Source organism: Solanum tuberosum, unplaced genomic scaffold (assembly GCF_000226075.1).
Source record: "Solanum tuberosum cultivar DM 1-3 516 R44 unplaced genomic scaffold, SolTub_3.0 scf00118, whole genome shotgun sequence".
Taxonomy (NCBI): Eukaryota; Viridiplantae; Streptophyta; class Magnoliopsida; order Solanales; family Solanaceae; genus Solanum; species Solanum tuberosum.
The window spans coordinates 1,408,284-1,423,450 of record NW_006239043.1 but is presented as its reverse complement, the minus strand read 5'-3'; the positions used below and the strand labels follow the sequence as shown (position 1 = coordinate 1,423,450).

Here is a 15,167-nt window from a genome sequence, read left to right as displayed (position 1 = left end):
CAACCAGCTAATAATATTAAGAATATTGTCGATAGAATTCCACCAATTTCTCCCGCTCCTCAAAAAGCCACGAGAGGGCACGATAACAGAGTTGATGCTCCTACATCCAATGGTGCTACATATGTCCTCAACTAATATGGAGTTTTCACATAGAAAAGATTAGTTTTTCTCCAAGTATGGTATGATCGCTAGATATTACTTCGAATAGTTAGTTCTAAAATCTGAAGGAAACAAATAATCTACTTACCCTTGGGATGAAAAACTTCATATGAACAACCAATAACAACATTCCCACTGTAATCTCATAAGAGAAGTATGTAAAGCATGGTGAGTACGCGCACCTTACCCCTAGTGAAAGTAGAGAGGTTATTTCCGATGGACTCTCAACTCAAATAAAGCATATCAAAACAGATTTGAAAAGGAAATACAATAGTGAAGAAGTCATGCCTTACACTGATGACGTGTATAACTTAAACTCTTTTCTAAATATAAGTTATAAATGTCTAAACTCTGAGTATAAATCATCAAAGTTTGGTATATAAGTTGTACACAAAATACTCATAGCTACTTTTTCTTCTGAAATGACTTTTTAACATCACTATAGAACCTATCCTATGTAGTATACTTTCATGTTTTCACATCAAGAATAACCAAGCATCCCAAAGAAGAATCAATAACACTGATATCCAACTGTTCTGCAACCTAAAACCTGATGAAGAAGCATAATCACTAACCCCAACAAGAAATCTGCACTCTCCGATCGAAGGATTCAAGAAAGTAACCATCCCAAGCCCATCAAAATCACAGCTCCGCGGATTCTGCTTTTGGAGCTGATAGTAACTGTTGAATGCATATGATATATTACCCTTTGCTCCAATTTCGTTACACGATCCTCCATAGTTAAGCGTTGTGCAATCTGCATAACTACAAGCAAGTCTAACGTGGTTGGTTACTTCAGCAAGATCTTTCAAAGGGTTTGCAATACACCACCTATATGGAAGATACTCAACATGTTTTGCATTCTTTAATAGACCATTTCCGAGGTTCAACGGATATTTCGACTGGCCATCGAAGGAGAAAATGCCCCAGTGTCTTTCAAAGTTACCTGGGAGCACACTTTTTGCACCTTCATCGAGAAGACTGAAAAGATAAACATCCATAGGGGGGACTTGGGGCCTAAGAGGAGTTCCTTTGTTACTGAGAACATGATTCACTAGGCCTTGGTTGAAAACCCTTGCAGCTGTAAGATTAGCACCGAGGGCTCCATCGGTAGGCCAACCTACCTCTCCTATAACTATAGGCATCTGACCATATCCGATTTTTGCAAGGGCAGCTATTAAAGTGTCTAAATTTCCATCAAACGCGTTATAGTAGACATTAGGCCCGTCGGTCACAGCATGTGTTGTCCCTTCAAAAAAAGCATAATCTTGAGGGAAGTCTGAGTTTCCATATAGGCTGAGGAATGGATAAATATTTACCACGAATGGTGAACCATTAGAGTTCAGAAGTGAAACCATCTGTGTTATGATCGGAGTCAATTCGGGTCTGAAGGTTCCTTGTGATGGAAGGGAAGACTCATAGGCATCGGCATTGCATGGGACTACCAGCTTTACATTCCTAGCAAGATTTGCTTTGGCCAAAGACTGTAGCAAATTTGTCATAGCTGGGACAACGTATGATTGGTACTGACCAGAATAACTTGTAAGAAAAGGCTCATTACCAACTGCAACATACCTGTGTTGATGTATAGCTGTCATTAGCCAAAGAGAGAGAAAATGAGAAGAAACAAGAGAATGACATGGTATATGCTGGAAATTGGAATCACCAAAAAAAAGAGAAGGAAGAAAGTATTTTTATAGCTATGAAATTTTCAGATCAGGGATGCTGCAGTGACCAAGTGTCATTTTCTACATAAGCGATAAGCAACTTAACATGGCATTTGACTACTACTAGGCAACACCCTTGGGTGCAACGATCTTTAGTACTCTTTAAAGCTAAAGGTAAATGAAATACCAGCACTGCCTAACATGCTTTGTTATTATTGTGGAAACGAGTATAGATCTTTTTCGTTCTCCACCCCACAATTTTTTTAACTAGCTATGGAATTGAATTTTGCTCTATCAATTCTGTCACTCTTATCTACAATAGTAGCAAACACCACTTCTGAAACAAGAGAAAAGATCATATCGGCAACAGCAAGTAAAGTCTGAAATGCCTCAGAAGCAAGCCTCGGCTTAGCTGCATTATCTTCCTACAGATGTCATACTAGACTCCATTATGACCTGAGGGTGAGTGAACTACCTTATGTCTGAAATGCCTCAGAAGCAAGTCTCGGCTTAGCTGCATTATCTTCCTACCGATGTCATACTAGACTCTATTATGACCTGAGGGTGACTGAACTACCTTAAGCCCCGAAGTAAATTCTCCTTTCTTCCCTCTCGACAGGGAACTTATCTAGAGGAATTCATTTTTCTACTGAAAGTGCTTTTGATAGGGAACAGCCTTGCCTTATCTGAGAAAGGCTGTCTGCTAGCATAAAAAACTACACAGTAAAGGGATTAAATTTTGGCTACTTTAATATCTTTCTTTGGATGATACTGGTGAACGTTTTGAGAAAGGAGGTTATAGTAGTACTACTAGACGTCTACCTCATTTATTATATGGTGATTGTAATCACTAATCTCTCTCAATTTCAAGGTGATGTATCCCCTGTTGCTAATATAAACAGAAATTGTGTTAGGCCAAATTGGGTGATGGAATGTAATAATATGGCCACAAGATGTTTTTTGAGTTAATAAAAAAATGGATCTTTTACACAATTTTATACCAAAAAGTAACATAATATAAATATCTACCGGGAACTTGAACAGAATACTGCAAGAACTAACACAAAAATATCTTGTAAAAGCTCACTCTAAGAACTTCAAAGACAGAATCCAAGAATTCAGAGACACAATAACCATGTATATGAACAATTATGGTTCAAATGTTTGAAGAATCAAAGCCCTTCATTTCCTCTAATAGCATAAAAACGGAGGTAAAGACAAGAATCGGCATTACACATAAAGATTGGCAAATACTAGTACAGTAGTACTACGACAAATATAGTCCCAAATAAGTTGTGGTCGGCTATAGCCTATATGAATCCTAACTAATCATGTTTAACAAATAAAGAATACACATTGAAATGAAAAGTACTAGAAGGTATTTATGTTTTTAACTGTCATACAAGTTCATACTGGGGCTAAAAGACTCCTAGAAAGCATATGGTCTAGGGTAAACCTAGTAACATATCTAAAATACAAATAACAACAACTATGCCTCAATCTCAAATAAGTTGAGGTCAGGCTATATGAATACTAACTATTCCCTTTAAGCTTGTAAAATTAGGTCTAACTCAATCCCAAAAGTTAGCACATGAGGGAAGATTGCTCAAGTTCATATAAGCAAACCACCAATCTACTTCCCAATCAATACGGAGCTCTAACCCACCTTAACACCCCCTTTTGTGTCCAGGCCCAACATGAGCATGAACTGGGAGCTCAAACAGGGATGACCTAACTCTGAAACTATGTAAAGATATGACACTTCACCTAACTCAACCCCAAAGCTAACTCAAGAGAGGAGGATTGTCAAGTTCATATATGCAGACCACCCGTCCATTTTCCAACCAATGTGGGATTCTAACGCACTCTAACAAAGCTCAACTCATGTCAACATATATAAAACATAATCTCAGCTAATTAGCAAATACTAGCAGCTAAAAGAATCAGAGAAGATTTTTTTTAAAAAAGGCAGGTGAAATAACAAAGTAATCCATAAAAAGAAAGAGAACTTAGAAGTTACTTGATATTAACACCCCCTTTAACCATATATCTTGAAACATTTTGAGCTACCCACAAATCAGCAGCAGAAGTAGAAGAACTAAGGCCAGCCAACATATCATTTGGTATCCCAACCATAACTTCAAGCCCACTCCCCATTAAACCCTTCATCACAGCTGGATCTGCATCAAAAAGCTTCACTTTCTGAATCTTGTTTTGTTTAAGAAGATCCACAACAGTAAAAGGTGACATTTTGTGCAAAGATATAGTACCCCAATTAACCCCAATACCAGATTCCACCTCAATAACACCGCAACATAAGAACAATAACACTGATACAGCTAGAAAACTAAAAAGGGTCTGTTCTTGTTTGGGTAAAAGAGTGATTAAAGCCATTTTCTTGAAACCCATGTACCAGCTAAGAAACAATTTTTCATCAATGGTGAGATTTTTTTAGAGGAATTTTCAGAAAGGCAGATTATTTTCTTCTTTTTTAACAAGAAAGATGGATTCTTTGTAGTACTTGTCAGCTAATTTGTAGGAATAACATTAAGCAGGAGATTATTGCTGTTAAACAGTGTAAATGTCGGTTTATCTCAGCAGCAGCAGCTGAAAAGCAAACTGTAGTGGCATTGGAGGGCCAGAAATATTTTTGACTGATTAGTACCAATAGAAATATTATTCCATTCATTTTTACTCGTTCACTATTTCAAAATTATAATTACAGTTTTTCTTATCGGGGTTTTCATATTTGCCTCGATATCATATTATTGTATAGTCTCTTGTTCTTCGATTATTATCATCATGTAGGCTTTGATTATCTATTGTTTCTTTTATAAATGTTACATAATGTTATCTTTATTAGTTCATTTTCCTCATTTAAATTGGTTTAAAATATTTTACTTGAATCGAAGATTTATCGTAAACAACTTTCTCTCCACAAGATAATCTGATATGTTATTTAATTATTGTTGTTATTGTTATCTTTCAAATTTTAACAGGACAATTATCAAATAACTTATATATCAAGGTTGAGTTATCTCTTTTGTTAGATCCAAAAATAAATATTTTAAACTTTAAATTTCTTAATTTATTATAAAGAAAAATTTATAAATAGGTAATATAATAAAAAAATTACATTACAAATTAAAACAGTCAAAATACACAAATGTTTGACTTGTGTAAATTTGGATACAGACAATATGGTACCTTGTCATAAGTCCTAGCGTCCACATTTAAGTCGGTAAGTATTTATCCATTATCTCGAATTTGTCATAAATATAAAATTATTTTTAATAGAGAACATATTAGGAGTACTTTTTACGTGGAATTTTATAATGTCAATTTAAATTAATTAAACTTTAAATAAATATCGAACATTCATTGAAAGAAATTATTAAAAAAATAACAAGCTATTGATAAATTAAAGCTAGGAGTTGTTAGGTAGTAGTCATAATAGCCATGGTTGAGGTGTAATGTGAGAGTTGATAGTTGGAGTTTCCTTTTCCTTATTTAATTTAGATTGATAATAAAACATTTTCGGTATTAATTTGATTTAATTATTTAGTATATGATGTTTATTAGTGTGATTAATTCATACTCACAAGTCACATCGTATAAGATAATTAAAAGGAAAGATATGTCTTTAAATATTTTTATTTAAAGTTTGAATTTAAAATTTTTGATTAACATTAAGAGATAATATTCATTTCATGCATTTCAGTTTAGAATAAGAAAATCACTCCTATTTCATCACGCTTCTTGATAATAAATAACAATGCATACCCAATACTAAGTCATGATAATCGACTTTCACATTCATCTCATCACTTTATTTAATTATTTAATCTTCTGATATGTGAAATACGATAATCTTATTAATTTAGATTCACCTGGAATAAAATCATTAGAGAATAAAATGTTCTTTGTAAATAAGAGTTATTTGAAATTCTTAACTAAAGAGAAGTCATCATATTCATCTCACTGTACTTTTTAATAACACCATCTCGTCTCGTAAGCTAAGTGGGATGAGACGGGATAAATAAGTTCGTCCCGCGTCCCGTCTCATCCCATTGTACAACCTTATCGAGAACCGAGATGCATCACCGACTCTCTCACATGGAGCCCAATGAGAGAAGCCTCGTGTCGTATATGCTTAAATTAATTAATTTTACAAAATGGATGTTTGGTTTGTTTTGTTATTAAATTACAATTAATCATTAGCCACTAATTTTATAAAGTTTTTTTTTCCTTTAGGACTTTGGGAAATATTTCTCTGTCCAAAGCTAACGTAAAATATTGTCCATGTGATATGAAGATAACGTAAAAAATAGAGAAACAAACCATCGTTTTAACTTTAAAAAAAAGAAAGTAAAATCAGTCAATCAATAATATTTTTGTTATATACTAATAATGTAGAAAAAAATTACACTATTAGTACAATTTAATATGTAATAATCAATTAGATACTCGCGTTCAAACCCGATTATGTCAAATATTCGCATTCAAATACTCACATTAATATCCGACTTAATACTCACGTTGAAACCAAACTAAATTCAAAATTGCATTGGGAAATCGTCCCCATGAACATTGACAAAATTAATAATCGTATCAAAGCATCCCACAAGCCACCAACCCCAACTAAAGGAACTCTTAAAAAGAGAAAAGGGGAGGATTAAAGAAATAATTAATGATAGCTTGCTTGCTTAATTGTTTAAGCATCAAGGGATTATTATCATACATTTTACACTAATGCACCTTGTTTATTTTTTTAGTTACATATATACAAAGAAACCCGACCCGAGAAAAAGTGACGAAAGGCGCAAATTTTAGAAGATCAAGGTTTCAAATCTCAGCAGGGACAACCACCACTAATATGTGGTTTCCTCCTTCCTCCTATTTGTTAGGGACATTTAAGACCATGTGAGCTATTAACATGAAATCCGGTGTCTACCCCACACCGAAAAAGAGGTGTTCTCACTTGCCAAGATAAAAGCCATGAACTTCTAGCTTATCTGGATTCACTAGCTAGTCTCGATATACATAGTTACCCGATATGTGATATGATGCATCACAAATATTCGATGAAATAATTGAAATACACACAAACTTGACCAGACACCACCGTCATCACGGGCGGACAAAGAGAGTGCCAAAGTAGATCATTCGAAAGCTTTTAACTTCTGATGAAATCAGGCTGATTGCTAACAGATCTAACCCAAGACCATTTATGATCTCTGGTATCCACTTTGTTCTTGGCTTTGGCAACTTCATCAACTGGAATATATGCATAGTTCCCATTTATCGGTCCACAAACGAACCCGGTGTACCCTGCCATAACTCCATGAATGGCAGAGTGCGCTAGCAACGTGCAGTACGAGTTATCCGTTGCGTTTGGAGGTACAGCGCGTATCATGTATGTAGGATCTATGTATTTTATCGTGAACAACTCGTTCGGATGATCCCTGCTCCACCAATTCTTGAGTTCCGACTTCAGCCACCCTCCAACGTCCAAGAAGACAGGGTTGCCCGACTCATCCTTCTCTGTTTTTTGGGATTCAGTCCTTGGAATTATATCTTGTCCTGCACCCTCGGCTACTACCAACACTGCGTGCCCCATCTCCTTCAATTGATCTTCGAGAAATTCGAATAGTCCTCCCTTACCTGTTGAGACATAGTATAATTAACTACTTAAAAATGTGCTAAGATTAATTAACACGATTCAACATGCTATACCCAAAAAATGTGCTAAGATTGGTCAGATGATTCAACATACTATCCGAGCAAGAGAAAGATCCTTGGGTTCAAATCCCATCGCCACCCGAGAAGTAATATGTGTGTGTGTATGTGAGTACACACATAAGAACGTCACACAATTCAACATTATTCAGAACAAGCACAAAGATCTTAGGTTTAAATCTTATCGCCACGCTACATAAAAAAACATGTATACGTGTACATATGTAAAATGAGATGGTTACACAGTTTTAATATTACCTTCCAAGTAGAAGTCGATCTCGGGAATCAAACAACAATCGACATCACGGCTACTTAATGTTGCATGTAGTGCAATATGACCAGTACTGCGGCCCATAAGCTTCACCAGCCCTATCCCATTTACTGCACTCTCTGCTTCTACATGAGCGGCATTAATCGCTTGTTGTGCCATCTCTACTGCAGTTTGGAACCCGAATGATCTGTCGATAATGCCAACATCATTGTCAACTGTCTTAGGGATTCCGACCACTGATATATACAATTTTCTTTGTTTCAATTCCTCGAATATCTCAACTGCTCCACGCATTGTACCGTCTCCTCCTATGATGTAAAGCTGCTCAATAATACAATGCACAAAACACAAATAGTTCCATCACTAGCTACCGATGAAATAGAGATAAATTTAATGTATCATTCAAATGGAGATGCATAAATCTTGAAGACGAATCAAGATTTACTACATACATCAACTAATTAATATATTGTCATGCTTAAGTCATATAATAAAAAATCAAACAACATATTGTCTAGCTATGTTATTCGAACTCTCCAAAAATGTTATTGCACTCGTGTCGAACCCTCCAAAAATGTACTACTTTTGAAAGATACGACAAGTACCCATAGTCTTTATTGTAGAGTCCGAGCAACATAGTTGCCCAGTATTACTTTAGTAATAAAGTAATAGCACACAAGTACTCAACCACAAAATTTGTTTTCTTGTTTTTCAATTTCATTTGGAGTTGTACATTTTGCACAACATATATTGAACGAGTTCATTGAATAAATTGCACCAGTGGTCTAGTGGTAGAATAGTACCCTGCCACGGTACAGACCCGGGTTCGATTCCCGGCTGGTGCACCATATTTTTTATCCAATTTGGATTTTTGACTAACATTGATATTATCAATCACAAAAACATCACTTCTTTTTTAATCTATAACTCAAAAGTCACTCGATTATTGATAAAAATCACTCAAACATTTTTATCCAATTTGGATTTTTGACTAACATTGATATTATCAATCACAAAAACATCACTTCTTTTTTAATCTTTAACTCAAAAGTCACTCGATTATTGATAAAAATCACTTAAATATTGATATTATCACAAAAAGGTAATTTTTTTTCTTTACTTTATAACTCAAAAATCACTCAACGGTTGATATTTCAATCACAAAAGCGACACTTTTCTTTGCTTTATAACTACAACTCACTCGATTATTGATATTTCAATCACGAAAACATCACTTTTCTTTACTTAATAAGAAAAAAAACTCAATCAATTATTGATATTTCAATCATGAAAACATCATTTAACTTTACTTTTATAAGTAGGGAGTGCCAAAATGAAAAATGGGGCCAAGTTTGAGGGGCTGTGTATGTGTTTGGCCAAATAAATTTATAATCACATCATTACTTTTTAAAATTTATTATTCTCACCAATATAAAATTTATTATTACTTTAAATTTGGTGAATATAAATGATAAAGTAGAAATTCATTTGGTGAATATAAATAAGAACGAAGGGAGTAATACTTTTTTGATTTTTCATAATAAAAAAAAACGTCTTAATCTTATGACTAAGCATAATATTGATAAAAGACAATTTTCATTGGCGGTGCCGCACTTTCTTAATCTTAGTATTTCAAAATGTTCGTTCACATGACTGAAGAATATCAAGTCCAATGGATTGAGGACTTGGGAAAAATTTGATCAATTAGTTATTAATATTTAGTCAAGTGGACTAGTTATAATTTTTTTGATTAAATTTTATTAGAAGTGTTTTTGACTCAAACTTGTGGTAACTTTTTAAAATTTCGTTATTCAATAATATTTAACTATTGATTTTTCTTGTAAATAGTTAGAAGTCAGTGATGTTTGTTAATTTTTATCTTAGTGTATTTTACTTCTAAGTTAATATTTACTCAACTAATGTATTTTTTTCTACTGAGATATGAGCATATCAAGTACAATTTATGTTCAATTATTTTTATTAAATTAAAGTTAGATGAAACAATTACTTAAGTGGAGAACAATAACTTTGTAATAATTTATTATGCGATTTTTTAATTTTTTGTTTATTTGATAAGATTGAATAAACAATTGGGGCTATTTTTAATAGTTTTTACAACTTATGAGATTTTTATGTTTATGAGAAAATATAAAAACACAAAAATTTCATATTGCATGTCCAAACAAAACCTTCAATTTCATCTCATTGACTTCCATACCATGGATACCATATCATGATTCCATATCATGATACCATATTGCATGGCCAAACGGGCCCTAACTCAAAAATCACTCAAATATTGATATCTCAATCACAAAAAGTCATTTTTCTTTGCTGTATAACTCAAAGGTCACTCCTCAACTATTGATTTTTCAATCACAAAGTCACTTCTTCACTTCTCTTTACTTTATAACTCGGGTCACTTAACTATTGATATTTTAATCACACAAAGTCACTTTTCTTTGCTTTATAACTCAAAGATCGCTCGACTATTGATATTTCAATCACGAAAACATACTTTACTCTATAACTCAAAAAATACTCAATTACTGATATCTCAATCCCAAAAAGGTATTTTTTTCTTTGAGTCATACAATTATTGATATTTCAATCACAAAAAATCACTTCTCTTCACTTTATAACTCACATCACTCAACTATTGATATTTTAATCACAAAAGGTCACTTTTCTTTGCTTTATAACTCAAAGATCACTCGACTATTGATATTTCGATCACGAAAACATACTTTACTTCATAACTCAAAAAATACTCAATTACTGATAATTCACTCCCAAAAAGGTATTTTTCTTTGCTTTATAACTCAAAGATCACTCCTCAACTATTAATAATTCGATCATCTATAACTCAAAGTCACTCAACAATTAATTCAATCACAAAAGTGTCATTTTTCCTTATGTAATAACTTAAAAATCACTCAACTATAAATATTTTGATCACTTTACGTGATTTCTCCATCTAATAGTAATAACACAAATTTTTTATTTCAAGCTAAATTCTTAAGAAATAACGAAAAAAAATCAAAAACCTGGTTAAACCCATGATTCTGAATAGCATCAACAATCTTCTTCAAATCAAATCCACCTCTAGAAGTTTCAAGCACAGTTCCACCTCTCTTATGCCAATCATCAACCATCTTCGGATTCAATCGAACCGGGTCATAGCTATAAAACCCTCGATAACCCGCTTTAATCCCAAAAATCTCACGAACACCGTACAATTCCCACAACCCAACTACCAATTCCCGAATCACCGTATTCATTCCAGGGCACAAACCACCACAGGTAACAATCGCAGCTCGTACAGTAGCAGGATCGAAGAGAATCTGATTGCGAGGTCCTGCTCTGTGGTAAGCTAATGGCGGATTAGGTGAAGGGAAAGTTCCGGAAAGATCTAGAACGTTGTGACGGAGAACGATATCGGATGAGGTAAGGAAGAATCCGGGGAAAGTTCGGAAAAAAGGGTTAAAGGCAAGTGGGTTAGTGTGGGTTTGGATTTGGGAATTGTAGTTTGTGAGATGAGTTATGTGTTGGAGTTGAACATTCGAGATGGAAATGGTGGAAGATGAATTCGACATGATCGGATTGCTTGTTGAATTCTGTGAATTGCGTGAAAGTGGGATACTTCGAATTCGATGAAAAAAGGAGGGAATATCAAAGTTTTTATAGAAGGTAGAGATGAAACGTGGCGGGGAAGGGGAAGAGGCAGCGGAAGAGGTGTGCTTTAGGAAGCTCTATGCAAGACACGTCTTCATGCTTGAATTTGTGTTCCAATTTGATCGTAGCTTTTGAATTTTATACTTGGAAACTTAAAATTTGAGTTTTTCAAAATTTAAAATTATATTTGAACATTAATTTTATTTGGTGAAGATGAAATAAATAATATTCTTTTCGTTTTAATTTATATGATATTTTTCAGATTTAGAGATTTAAATAAGTTTATTTTTTATTGTAAATATATATATATATATTTTGAATTGTCAATTATTGTGACTTATAATATTTTTTACGTAGTTTACAAATATATAAATGAGTAATGCTAAATGTCTAGAAAATTTGGTCAGAAATTTAAAAGTTTATGATTTTTTTTAAATTTTAAAATAAACTGATCTTTTTTCTATTTTTTAATTAAAAGATATTAAAGTTAAAAGGGTAAAAATGTTTAAAAAGATAAAATAATATAGGTAAAAATATCATTCTAGGATTTTTGCTCTATAAATTTCATTTCAAAAAAATTGAAGATTCCACGTGCAAATTTCAGATGAAACTTAAATTGTTTGACTCTCGAAAAACGAAAAATGTTACATAAATTGGGACAAAGAGAGTATCATTATATCATCAATTTATTTAGAGAATTAATATTTTTGAAAAGGGTAGAATATTCTTACTCGTTCAACAATAGTTGTCCACTATTAACTTTGCACACTTCTTAGGAAACTATAAATAGAATGGTAATTTTACTATATCACCCTTTGAATATAATTAATGTAATGTCTTGAAAAATATAATAGGGAAATAAATATAATAATGATAAGGGTAAAGTAGGAACTAAATGTAAAATTATTCATTGAATTATCATGTTTACGTTTCCTACTTGATCATTCAACAAAAAATTATCAAAACATATCTTAACTATCAATTGTTCTTTTCCTATTTGAACGATGGTGAAATTTCAAGTAGAAAAAAAAAGAACAACGAATAATTAAATTTGTCTATGATTGAGCTCTATAGTGGTAGAACCTGGTGAACCAGGCCTACTACTTGCCTTTCTATCTGGAGTATTATATTAATTATATAAAATATTCAATTCATGGAGTTAATTATGGAAGTGAATAGAATATTTTGATAAATAGTTGATAATAGTTCAGATTTTTTTTTTACATATATATGATAGTGATGCTAATTGACGACGAATATAATTAATTATTATAATAAAGATATTATTGGATAATGACTAGATATGATAATTATTGTGTAAAGAGAGATTGGTAATACTACGCGATTAGATGCTGAAATGACTGACAATAGTAGTTATATAGTGATAACTAATAGTTTATGTTGGTGGTTGCATCATGGTGTCTCTTTATTTTATACTATATTAGTAAAAGTCAAATTTAATGACAATTAATCAATTAGTAGAAAGTAAAGCACAATCAACTTTACTTAAAGTATCATTAATATGTAGTGTAGTAGATGATGTTAAAGGTCTCGAATTAAGTTTTAGGTATGAAAATATCTTTTATAAGAAGCGTTACCTTTTGATTTTCAGAAATGGGATCCTAAATAGCACGAATTCAAATTAGTCGAACTTCAATAAAAATATTGAACACTAAATTAAAAAAAAACTTTAATTAAAGTTGTATGCCCTTTTGTTGAAATGAAAAAGGTGACACCCTATTATAACAAGGCAAATTCAATTGTTGGACCATTTTTTTTATCGGAAGTATGATTATATTTCTCTTGAGCTCTCAAGACTTTGCTGGTGAGATTATGCTAATTTATTTTATGTGGATGAAGTACTCTTTTATTACATCTAATTATGTGAGGTAGTCAAGCATGAATGTGAAAGTACTAATTTTATCACTTACTTTTATTTGTATTCTCAATTTTATTACTTAACAATTAATATGTAACGACCTGTTCCAGTCGTTATAGAAAATCCAACGGAGAAAAATTTTGGGCCGAAAAACTTTTTTGTAGTAATTTGGGATTTCCCAACCTAATCCAGATTTGGACGAAATCGGGGTCAGTAAAGTTTAGGGAAATATGGTAACAATTGGGTGATCTAATTATGAATTTAATTAAATGAGTAGATAACTAAGACGTTAAGGAACCCTACGACTTTACGGAATTGAATTCTGGCGAGTAGAACTCCCGAGATTGATCTTAGCGTGAACGGGTAGATTTTCAGTGTCATGGGTTGAAGGTGTGTTGTGAAATGGGGGTTTGGAATTTTTAAATCGACTCATTGGTTCCGTGCAAGCCGCTGTGAAGGGATTATTCCTGCCAGGGCGGGGCCGCTGTAGCGGGGTGAGGACCTCTCTAGCGGGCCAATCGCGAATTATGTCGAAAATAAACCCCAAAATTGTTTTATTCTACAAGTTTCGACTTTGAGAGCTAGGAGGCGACCTCAGGTGTTTTCTTGACAGTTTTCCTCCATTCTTGAGGCTAAAGGTAAGGTTTTCACTCCCAGATTCCGTTTTTTAGATCCGTAGGATGTAAATTCGTGGGTAATTATTGTTGGGGAAGGGTTTTGGAATTGTTTGGATGGTGGGAAAAGCCCTAATTTGGGTATAGGGATAAAAGGGTGATCTAGGGTTGATAGTGTTGACTTTAGTCCGGGTAATTAGATATTGTGTATTGATCTCCATGTTATATTAATTGTTTGTAGACCAAGAACAAGCGGAACGAATCCGGAAATGGAAGAATCAAGTTTCTTAGGGGATTCAAGCTTGTTTCGAGGTAGGTGATGGTTGTGATTTCATGTTGTGTGATATATGTTTGTTCTTGCTTCATTATGATACATGTATGTATACAAATGTTCCATTATTGATCAGATTATTCGTAAATGGGGATGATTGAATAATTGTTTTCCATGAAATCATGACTTGATTGTATGATTATGAGAATATACTTTGTGATTGTGATTGTGACTTGTTGAATGGATCGGGTGTTGTGTTTCGACACACTAACTTGGATCGGTTTCCACGTTTCGACATAAATATGGGATCGTTTGCCACGTTCTGACATAAACATTGGATCGGGTACCACGTACCGGTACACTAACAGTTTGGGTCTAGGTTCCATGAGAGGACCATTGACTTGACATAACTTTATATTGAAAATTGTGAAATGCTCCGTTGTTCGTAATTAATGTTGATATTGTATATGTTCGGTGTATTCTTGTTATTATTATGTTGTGATGACTTGTGTATGTTGCACTTAGTGGATATCCGTGTGATCCTACCAGTACACTATGGTTGTGTACTGATACTTCACTTGCTCTTTCTTTGTTTAGTACAGGGCATCTTCTAGCGGCTATTGATAGACCTCGCTCAAAAGATCAGTGATCGTTTCAAATTCAAGGGTGAGCCAGTTCTTCCGGGCTGCCATGAGTTCTCTTTCGTTTATGTCCACGTTTTCAGACTTAGACTTTCTAGTTAGTTATTCGTGTGTTAGTTTGGGGTTGTACCCCTTCTTGTTTAGAGTTGTTGAACTTCAGATGTTTTGGTACATTGACTTTCAGGTTCTAGGTATTACTCCGCATTTGTTTTGTAGTTGTTAGACTTTTGTTTGGAGTTTATGGGAACTCC

The 15,167-nt window shown here is 33.5% G+C and overlaps 2 protein-coding genes and 1 non-coding gene across 3 annotated transcripts; 1 reads left to right on the top strand and 2 right to left on the bottom strand.

The window, feature by feature from the left end:
* Window positions 1-635: 635 nt before the first annotated feature.
* On the bottom strand, window positions 636-4,220 carry LOC102594126 (glucan endo-1,3-beta-glucosidase 5). The gene is given in 2 exon segments (NM_001318626.1): window positions 636-1,734; window positions 3,847-4,220. Coding segments are annotated over 2 exon segments (1,473 nt in total).
* A 2,281-nt stretch (window positions 4,221-6,501) lies between these two features.
* LOC102593810 (ATP-dependent 6-phosphofructokinase 2) lies at window positions 6,502-11,641 on the bottom strand. Its single transcript, XM_006350179.2, has 3 exons — window positions 10,884-11,641; window positions 7,824-8,157; window positions 6,502-7,490 (listed from the first exon to the last, which is right to left on the bottom strand). The coding sequence occupies exons 1-3, from the start codon at window positions 11,430-11,432 to the stop codon at window positions 7,003-7,005; spliced, it is 1,371 nt and encodes a 456-aa protein (XP_006350241.1). The 5' UTR covers window positions 11,433-11,641; the 3' UTR covers window positions 6,502-7,002.
* TRNAG-GCC (transfer RNA glycine (anticodon GCC)) lies at window positions 8,611-8,681 on the top strand. The gene has a single exon. It is a non-coding gene; the product is annotated as a tRNA-Gly (tRNA).
* Window positions 11,642-15,167: the final 3,526 nt, after the last annotated feature.